This window comes from Pholis gunnellus (assembly GCF_910591455.1).
Source record: "Pholis gunnellus genome assembly, chromosome: 14".
In the NCBI taxonomy this organism is placed as follows: domain Eukaryota; kingdom Metazoa; phylum Chordata; class Actinopteri; order Perciformes; family Pholidae; genus Pholis; species Pholis gunnellus.
The window spans coordinates 4,631,053-4,641,361 of record NC_136541.1 but is presented as its reverse complement, the minus strand read 5'-3'; the positions used below and the strand labels follow the sequence as shown (position 1 = coordinate 4,641,361).

At 43.0% G+C, this 10,309-nt stretch overlaps 1 protein-coding gene across 1 annotated transcript; it reads left to right on the top strand.

The window, feature by feature from the left end:
• LOC306705722 (uncharacterized protein) lies at positions 1 to 10,226 on the top strand. The gene is made up of 13 exons (XM_079172550.1): positions 1 to 322; positions 2,002 to 2,104; positions 2,206 to 2,350; positions 3,047 to 3,129; positions 3,570 to 3,677; positions 4,450 to 4,568; positions 4,732 to 4,906; positions 5,168 to 5,265; positions 5,566 to 5,637; positions 6,183 to 6,929; positions 7,020 to 7,201; positions 7,327 to 7,928; positions 8,140 to 10,226. The coding sequence occupies exons 1-13, from the start codon at positions 235 to 237 to the stop codon at positions 9,617 to 9,619; spliced, it is 4,002 nt and encodes a 1,333-aa protein (XP_079028676.1). The 5' UTR covers positions 1 to 234; the 3' UTR covers positions 9,620 to 10,226.
• The last annotated feature ends 83 nt before the right edge of the window (positions 10,227 to 10,309 follow it).

Genomic DNA, 10,309 nt, shown 5'->3' with positions numbered 1-10,309 from the left:
AGCGTACAGAGGAAACAACCTGCAGCCAACAAAAATGCACTGAGGAAAGGAAACAGAAGCAGCCGCACGGTCAAATCTGTGACATGTGCAAGTGCCTCTACAAAGTCAGTGTCACGTTAACCGAGTTGGGCAACACATCCGGCAGCCGCAGAGACACTCAGTCGGTCTGAACGGTCACAAACGGAGCAGCTCGGGCGGGTCTGAATGTGAAGGTGGATCAGCAGACAGGAAGAGATGCGGAGAGTTCGGAGAAAAGGAGGGAACAAGGAGAAGGTGTTTGGATGTGACCTGCTGGAGCACCTGACCGCCTCCTCTCAAGAGAGTAAGTGAACAGACTTATTTTTGTAACCACTTTCATGACAGACACATCACAACACACAGTAAACACAGATATGTACAGAAAAATAGCAATAAATGTGCTTGTTACCTCACCAGAAACAACAGTGTTGTCTAACCGAAGTCGCCCCAATAACCGTGCAATGTTTATATAGAAATGTGTGTATGGATATGGATAGATATCCTCATTCAATCTGACAGGATAGAAGTTCTAACTCAATCTGTTCTTGTGACTATTTCAAAACCACAAACGACATCCTCTCAACGTCACCCTACAAGTTGGTAAAAGAATCATTGAACGCGACTGACTGTCGACAGCTTTTTGTCAGTTACTCATCCTATGCGGTCAGAACATTTGTCATGTTTTTAAAAGGCTCGGTTTCAGTTGCAGTTATGAGGCCAAAAAAGGACTCGCCTATGCCTTTTTTTTGTGCTTGTTCAATTATTTCTTAAGACTCAAACCACACACCATTAACCACACCAGGTCTACTTGAATGCTCTTGATCATTTTATATCGTGAGCCTTGTGAGTAAATGCTATTACACGGTCCTAAATTGAGGAGACCTTTCAAAGAGTTTTATGTTCTCAGCTATGTTTTTCCCTGGGTCAATATGTTCAAATCACTCACAGCTCACAGCCTACTGATGTTATTCTTCTCAATACTCCATCAAATCTTAAGGCAAGACGGCTTTCTTGACTTTTGACGTTTATATGTGGCTGAAAATATATTTACTGTTCTAACGCCAGTTGAAACGTCCATTCATTTGTTTGCAATTTGAATTGTGAAAATAGTCCTTACCAATCTATAACAATGTTCAATTGTTATAGATTGCCAATTAATTTTCCTTTAGATAGTAACAAGAGTCTGCAGCCATGCTAGCGGCTCTGTGAGGCTGTGCTTTGAGCTAAATGCTAATGTGTGTCAGCATGCTAACACTCTCACAATGACAATGTGAACATTTGATGTTAAGCAGGTGAAATGTTCACAACCCTAGTTCAGCGTGTTTGCATGCTAACATTTGCCAAATAGCACTAAAGACAAAGTACAGCCGAGGCTGATGGGAATGTCTTTAGTTGTGTGGGTGTGTGCTCATGAACAAATATTGGACAAATTGAAATGTTGAACTGATGAGAGCGCGAGATGAAAAGTCAGAGGATCATTAGAATGATTACAATTCATGCTGAGGGGAACAGCAATGTCTGTAGCAATCCATTCAGTAGTTCTTGAGACATTTGGCTCCACAACACCACAAATAGGAACCTCATGGTGACGCAGGAGGAAATGTCAGAGGATCACCAGAGTCTGTAATTCATCCTCTGTGGACCATGAATATCTGTACGACATTTTAGAGCAATCCATAAAATAGTTGTTTGGATATTTCTGGAAAAAACAGTTTCCCAAAATCATTTATGTTATAAAAATGTAATTTATTAACTTGTCTTACATGATTTGATACAGTACTCATACGCCACACTTTGAACATGTTATGATACGATGATGATTGGAGATGCAAAACCGAACCGAACAACCGTTCAATGACAAACAAACCGAACCGGGGACTTGTTGAACCAGCATCTAATACGCCTGCTAACTTATTTAACGAGGTGCCAGATATTTTGCATAATAAGATATTGATAATTTCTTTATTTTATCGCCTCCCACAGTTCCTCAGGTCTTGCAATGCTGCAGTGAGTATGTTGAGAAACATGGAGTCGTGGACGGCATCTACAGGTTGTCTGGAGTGTCGTCCAACATACAGAAACTGAGGTAAGTTTCTTTGACACTATATCTGTAAATGTACAATGCAGCAAAGTTCTAATGATGCCTATGTATTGTGTTGGTATAAATCTATGTGCGCTTGCAAACAGGGGGGAGTTTGAGAGCGACGGGAGTCCGGATCTGAACAAGGATCTGTACCTGCAGGACATCCACTGTGTCAGCTCTCTGTGTAAAGCTTATTTCAGAGAGCTGCCAAACCCTCTGCTCACATACCAGCTGTATGACAAGTTTGCTGTGAGTAGCTCAGACACGCAAACATTTCACACCACCACCCTCCCCACACCACCACCACCCTCCCACACCACCACCACCCCGCTTCTTCTGTGTTCACGGTGTGTGTAGGACTGATCACAGGGGTATAAAGTACCAGAGGTGTTGACTCCAGTCACACACGAGTCACAAATTTGATGACTTTAGACTGGATGTGGCAAATTCAAAAAAGACTTGGACTTTAAAACCAGTGACCCGTGACTCCAGCTGGACTTCATACCTTCCTCTAAGCCCAACAATTACAGAATCATATTTACAAACTGTGCCACCAATCATTTCATTTCCTGAATCAACTAACGTTTACACTATTCATTCCCAGCAAGTCGACACTTAAGTCCCCAGATCCACTTTGTTTGAACCAATCTGTTATGTTAATTTGAGCGGCAGTTGAACAAAAATGATACCAAAGATTATTTTGTCTGCACACAATAACTAAAACACAAAATATGTTTGAAGTTTAAAGTTTAGGACTTGGCACTTGAGTCCAAATACTCGAGACTTGAGACTTGCAAAATCAATTGGTCCCACCTCTGTAAAGCACCTTCCCTGCCAATTAATTGTGGTATATATTAATCAAATCTCTTTATGTGCCATATTTAATTGAAATGAAGGTGATAAATTGTACTTACTTGTTGATTCAGAGTCACCTCTGTGTTACAGGAGGCTGTGGCCATCCAGCTGGAGGAGGAGAGGCTGGTAAAGATCAGAGATGTGCTGAAGGAACTACCACCACCACATCACAGGTAGAGTCCAGTGTTACAATCTCAAGGCCTCTTTTATTCATCTCATGAAGCTTTCCCATCCAAGCCTACATGAAAAACTGTCTTTTTTATACCATAGAGAGTTATACCATCCAGTGGATACTCTCACTCACTATTGAGGAAGAATAGGGGCATGCACCTGCTGCCTGCCTCTTGCTCAGTTTGTCAACTCTCTGAATGTGTAGATAGGGACTCAACCTTTAGGAAGCCAGGTAGGAGAAGGTTCAGAATTATACTGTTGCTTTGGGTAGCAAACCCACAGAAATACACATAGATCTCACAACGCCATTAGTCCTGAGAAACCCTGTACAACGTGATTTTGGTAATTAAAAAGGTAATTGACATAGAACTAAATTATTTGGCCAGTTTACTTGTATTTTTATTTACTCATTGACTTCGACGCTTCACTGTCTTGCTGACAGGACTCTGGAGTTTCTGATGCGCCATCTTGTCAGAATGGCCTCATATTGCTCAGAGACCAACATGCACTCCAGGAACCTGGCCATCGTCTGGGCCCCCAATCTGCTCAGGTTTGCTAACATTATTATGTATAAAAATATATGTGCGGTCTATATCTGGTGAGGTTCCTACGAGCAAGACACACTGAGCCACAATCTGCTCGGACTCTGCAGGGAAATATACAAAAGCCGTTTGTGTTTCCGGATTGATTTGTAACTATGCTGTGGGTAAATTATTAACTGTTAAATCTTGGGTGGGTAATGTATTTTAAAATATTTTTTTTATATATCAATGAATCAGAAAAAATATGTTATTTGTGGCAGTCGCAGGACTATAATATAATATATATGACCTGTCTACCTGCCTCAGTCTTCCAAAAGCTGCTAGCTTTACAGCTGTGAGTACTAACAATAGCAATGCTCATTGTTCACGTTTGTTATGATGAACTCATTTTTGGCGAGTAGCTTTGGAGGGATGCCGGAATGGACTACGACTTTCTCGCTAGATTTAGGTTTTGGAGCTAGTGCTGGTAGATACCTTTATTGGAAAAGAGTTAAAAAAAGGCTGTTTTAAAAAATAGAAATCTATAGCCACTCTTGCTGGTTTCTCCATTGTGTTTACCCACTATAAGCTAATTATACATGATTCAAATGACCTAATATGACGATATTACACATTTTTACACGTTTCTTTCTTCATTTTCCTTCACTGTCCATTTCTTTCGTCATTCATTCATTCTGTCCATTTATTTATTCACTTGTGTTCGTCCTTGCTTCTTCCCTTCCAACATGCATTTAATTTCTTCCATTCTTCCTCAATCAATGAATGAATCTGTATGTTAAGGTCAAAGGACATTGAGGCGTCTGGGTTTAACGGTACAGCCGCCTTCATGGAGGTCCGGGTTCAGTCCATCGTGGTGGAGTTCATCCTCACACACGTCCCTCAGCTGTTTCCTGAAGAAGGTAACACACCGGCATGATAATAACACTGAGTCTTGTTTCACTTCATTTCTTCTGTATGAAATGCAGCTATTTGAGCAGCAAGTGAGAAGTCTGGAACCAAGCCGAGAACACACACACTTACCTGTGCAACACTGTACCACTGACCTACTTCTGCCGTATTCAGGTAAATCAGATGAGAGAAGGAAGTCCCTCGACTCCCCGTCACCAATGCCCAATCAGGACGAAGGGGTTTTCAAGTCCGCTTCTACTTATCCTTTCCCCCACTTTGGTCATATCAGTCCAGGAGACGGCCCTCAACCCATAAGACCATACCACGCAATCATTGAAGGCACTGACAAGTGAGTAGACTCATTTATTTATTATGCCAGATGTGGTTGATAGGAAGTTTTTCATACAGAAGTCAATCATTATCAGCTGGTACATACTCAGTGTTGCAGCTTGGAAAATAAACAGATTTTATGAACGTGACATATACCATGCAGGCGTTGAGAGAAGCTTACCTCATATTAGACCTCATTTAAGTTTGCTGCAATTATAATATTACATCATTGAATCTTAGAAGAAAGGATACTGAGACTTCTTTTCTGTGTCTCGTTCAGGAGGAAAGGATCTCTCAAGGGCAGGAAGTGGATGTCCATCTTCAACATCGGAGGACGATTCCACGACCCGCGGCGGAAAAGCAAACAATCATCCAAAGGTACAAAAGCTCGTCATGGTTATTAGTCCTGGTAGCTGCTGGAAGTTACTCACTTCTCTGACATTTCTGTTGAACACTGATGATCATAATTTATAATTTCTTACAGATATTGAGTCCTCCGGTCATGTTAGGGTTAAGAATTTTTTACTCATAACAAAACTTAAAATCATCAAAACATCCGATTGTTCTTAAAAAAATCTTTCTGACACGGGACGTTTACATTTTTTATGTGCTCCCTTTTTCTTTATCCTCAACCCACTTTTATGCAATTTGTCCTAAATACTTGTTTCTTTGTTCCAGAGAAAGACAGGCCTGCTTTGAGACCAGCGAGAAGCATGGACTCCCTCAGCATGTCGCCCTTTCCAAATGAAGGTGCTGCTCACATATTTACCAACAGATTTAATCAGAGCAATGAATGAATATTTCAACAATAGTTGAATTAACTCTTTACACACTGAGTTTAAAAAGGACTAATCAATCATTTAAAAAGGACATTTGAAATACTCGAAATGACATGTCCTTACATAAACAACGCCCATGTTACTCTGTATCATCAACATGGGGACTATTCTATTCATACATACTATTTATTTTGGTAAAAAGAAATTCCAGAGTGAAATGTTGGCAGTGAAGCCTGAGGATTATTCAGAGTAACAATTGAAAGATACAACACATTGTATTTCCAGCTGACTTTCTCAAATGTAAAGTATTTCTTTATTTTAATGCTTAGAGCACCACAAACAAAGTTTCAGAGACACATTGGTGACATTAGACACAAAATAACCTATAAACTGCATCACAATGTTTACATTTGTTTTTTTCATAAGGATTCAGTCATCCTTCACATCAGATTAAACAGCTAAAAACAGTAAACCGTCTAACTGCGCCTCCGGTCTTATCTGTCTGTATTTTTCCAGGTTCCAGACATACGGCCCAGCATCCTCCGTCCACCCACATATCTCCCCTCGTCACCCCCTCCCCCCAGCCTGGCTCTGAGGTCACGGCATCTGCCGGTGCGTTAGGTGGCAGTGAATACGCTGTAACCTACCGCAGGGGAACAGGGTTAGTGAGCGGGTGTACGGGGACCCAGGGCACCTACACGTCCCTCGACCCCGAAGGTTTAGGACTCTCAGACAGCGATACTCTACAGTCCAGATCCCCAGGGCTCTCCACTAAAAGCCGAAGAGCAGCCATGCACATCACGGGGCCCACCATGGTTACTGTGCCCCTGCATATCACCAATAACCTGGCATATAAGGTGCTGCAAGGGGGCGGGGGCGACAGGGTCATCCACCGGGGCAGGGATAGAGAAGGAGTAGACAGAGTGGAAGGTAAGGAGCGAGGAGAGAAGGTGGGGAGGAGGGAAAGCAGAGGAGTGGAAAGGAAGGTGGAAGAAAGCAGAAAGGTTGAGGAAGAAGAGAAAAATCCCACGGGGAAAGGGACAGACGGGGGAGGAGTCGTGGATGCAGAAGGGAGTGAGGTGGTCGGTGGTGGTGGGGAGGAAGAAGGGAAAGAAAAGAAAGAGGAGAAAGAGGAGGAGGTCAGAGAAGAATGTAAGTGGAAGCCGGAGCTGGTGGTGGAAGGTCCATGTGTGCCCACAGAGCAACGAGCCAAAAGCCAGACCTCCAACACTGAGAGAGATAATGATGTCGATGAATACATGGGTAATTTCACCTATTTCGTAACCATACAAGTTTATTTTGTCTATACCACATGAATAAATAATGTAAGATCGGCTCATGGTTCATTTACAGACATGGAAGGGGTGAAGCCGGTTGATTGTCAGCCAGAGGCGACTCAGCGTGGCGATGACTGTGTGTTCGATGCTTCCAACGTCCTCAATTCAACGGTGGAGGAGGAGGACCAGGAGCTGTCTGGCTACGTTCAAGATAACTTTGATTTCCTGGACCACATGGACTGCAGTGTCCCCCACCAGGTGTGTGTTGCTTGATCTGTACAGTACAGACGAGGTTTGAACTCTATTTAAAGGTGGAAAAGATAAATGTAAAGTTTCCTCCCTTGCACTCTTTTTCTACTTTTCTGTCTCTTTGCACCTCTCAGGTGAACGAGTTCTCCGTTGAACCTCCAGGTCACTCAGATGACGAGTATGAAGTTATGGAGGAAGCTCATCCTGCAGAGCTGCAGGCGGACCTGCAACCAGGCCCTGACACACAAGCCCAGAGCCAGACAGAGTTAAATCTACACAGGCCGCTCAGCATCGACTCACAAAACCGACACACCAAATCCCTCAGCTTGCCTTACATGACCTCACCCATCTTCGGATCGGCGGAGTCCTGCTCTGAAGAGGAGGCTGCAGTGGAAGACAGTGATGATAATGATTACTATAGTGAGGATGATGAGAGCATGTTTGCTAAAAGCCTTCCCGCTAACTTCATTTTAGATGATTTGACCTTTGATACAGACACTGATAAACAGGACAGCTGCACTCTTGATGGGGTTCCTGTGTCAAGGAGCTCTGAGGACGGAGAATGCCAGTCCCTGAACGTTGAATTTTCTGCATGTAAAGAATCAACTGCTGCAGACCAGGAGCAGGTGGAAGTGAAAGACAAAGGGGATGAAGATGGACTGAGAGAAGAGGAGATAACAAAGAAGGAAGAGGAAGATCACCAGGGAAGAGACCAACTAGAAAACAATAGAGAAAGGTGAAACTTTGACATTTAACACAATATGTACCCCTGTACCAATGCAGTATTTATCACAGAATGCACATTTAAGGCTGCTTTAATCATGATTTTTATATCAGGTTAGACATGTAATGTGAAAGGAGTCGCTTGTAGTGACAAACCTTATAAACCACTTTTCCAAAGCAGGATATTGCTGTCTTAAATATATCTATCTGTCATTCATCCGCAGCATAGCAACAGAGGAAGATGTCATGGAGGATTCTCAAAGTGACGAAGAACAGCTTCTCCCTCCAGAGGCATCAACCTACTGGTACGCTGACTTTCCACCGCCCAGCGATGATGAATCAAGCGCCATGGCCGACCTGAACATCGAGGAGGAAGAGGCGGACATGTTTGACAATCATCGCAGCGATTATCCACCATGTCACGAAGTTCCTCGTGCTACACAGGAAGACATTGTTGACATTTCTTCAGAGGAGTTCAGAGACTTTCCTGTAAGTGCAACAGAACAGCCAACAAAAGAGAGAGACCGTGATGAGGGAGAGGAGAGTGAGGTAAACAAAGAGATAGAGCACATATGTCAAGAAATGGTGCCGGAGATAAAAGAAAGTGATGATAACGTGTGGGAAGAATCCACCGAGGAGGGCAATGAAGTGATAGCTGAAGAAAAACACGAAGAAAAGATGCAGGGAGGTGACAAAGAGCAGGATAGCGCAATTTGTAGGACAGTCGGGGACACTTGTGTTGAACTTCAGGATGTTATGTGGGAAGTGATAGAGGTTGAGGAAAGTAAGCAGGTTGAGAAGATGGATGCAAGTGTTGCTTGGGAGGGAGATACGATCAAAGATGTCAGAGTTGGAGACGAGGAAGTGCAGGCAGCAAAGGTTTCAGGAGAGGAAATGTTGGAAGTTGACGAAGGAGAGACAAACGAGGCAGAAGTTAGAGTAGAGGTGGTGGAGGAATCAACGGAGACGACTGAAGAAAAGCTCACAGACCCAGAGATGCAGCGAGAGTTTGAGGAAAAAGAGGCTAACTCACCAAAGACAAGTGAACTAGAAGACCCAATTCACAGGAATCCTGCCATCAATGATGAAGGACAGCATAATGAAAGAAAAGAAGTGGTTTCAAAAGAGAAAGAAAAAGATGACGATGACAAAGAGAGAGCTGATGAGCAACGTAGAACGCAGCCAAGTGCAGATAAACAACTTAAAGAGGCCAGGTGTGATGTGAGGGAATTGAACGAGGGCAGAAAGTGTGAGGAAAGTGACAGCAGCCAAGGAGGAGTAGGAAGGAAACTGGTCATCTCCAAACATCCAAAGGTTTACCAAGCGAAAGCGGTGCCGGTCGTGCCTCCGAAGCCGCAGCACTGCAAAATCACCGCCCTGACACTCCGACAGCAGCAGCAGCAAAGAGATAAAAGAGAGGACACGGCGAGGGTCCCGACAGAGCAGGACAAGGTCTGGGTGGGAGACGGCGAAGACGAGGGCAGGGGGAGGAAGGAGAGGCCAACACTCTGGGGAGGGGAGAAAGGAGAGAGGGAAAGGTGGAGGGACGGGGAGGAAAACACCGCGAGGGACTCGAGCAGAAACAGTCCCCTCAGCATGTGTTTTGACGAGGCTGTTGCCAAAGCCACCATGAGGCGAGAGAAGGAGAAAGAGTGCGAGAAAGAGAAGGAGAGGCAGAGGGATTGGGGAAATGAAGGACAGTGAAGGTTTTTTTTTCTTTTTCTTTATCTGTATATTGATTTGAAGTGATTTGACTGTACAAACTATTTTTCTATGTGTAGCATACGGGGCTGTATTTTTCATTCAGAATAAGTTGCAGTATTGTCTATGCAATGCTACTGGAGATGTTAAGTATTTTTTATTAGAGAAAGAACTGTAGTGAGAGCTGAAAGGTAATGAGGGAAAAGTGATGGACGAAATGCAACACCCCATCAGGAAGCTAATAAATGAATAGCTGCAATTATGCTACCTGAAGTTAAATAAAACTGAAAATGTAAGCAAACAAAGAGGCCGGACTAAAGGTGAAGAGCTGCTGAAACATGTCGAGGATGAAATATTACATGTAAAAGCCAGAACTTTCATAGCTTCCATGCTCTATCTCTGTAAAACGTTACAAAAAGTAAAGCGCTTAATCTTATATCCAGCTCACTCCTGTCTGCAGTTGTCGTTCAATTATACTTTGTAATTATATAAAGTATATGGTAGGCCATATGTATAAATAAACGGTAGGTAACTATACGGTTAAATATTAGATTTGAAAGAGAATGAGTGATGAATATAATGTCTGCAAAAGTAAAGGTTATTTCTTGGTTACGGAAATAAAAACATGTTTCCAAGATAGTGTCTGTCCTTTATTTCTAGAATTATTATTATTGTTCTTTATTTTTCTTCATG

Excerpts from the sequence above, each read along its gene's own strand:
- LOC306705722 (XM_079172550.1), top strand. The coding sequence starts at position 235 with ATGCGGAGAGTTCGGAGAAAAGGAGGGAACAAGGAGAAGGTGTTTGGA. Across the intron at positions 2,105-2,205 it reads TCCAACATACAGAAACTGAG|GGGGGAGTTTGAGAGCGACG; the intron begins GTAAGTTTCTTT and ends GCTTGCAAACAG. Across the intron at positions 3,130-3,569 it reads CTACCACCACCACATCACAG|GACTCTGGAGTTTCTGATGC; the intron begins GTAGAGTCCAGT and ends TCTTGCTGACAG.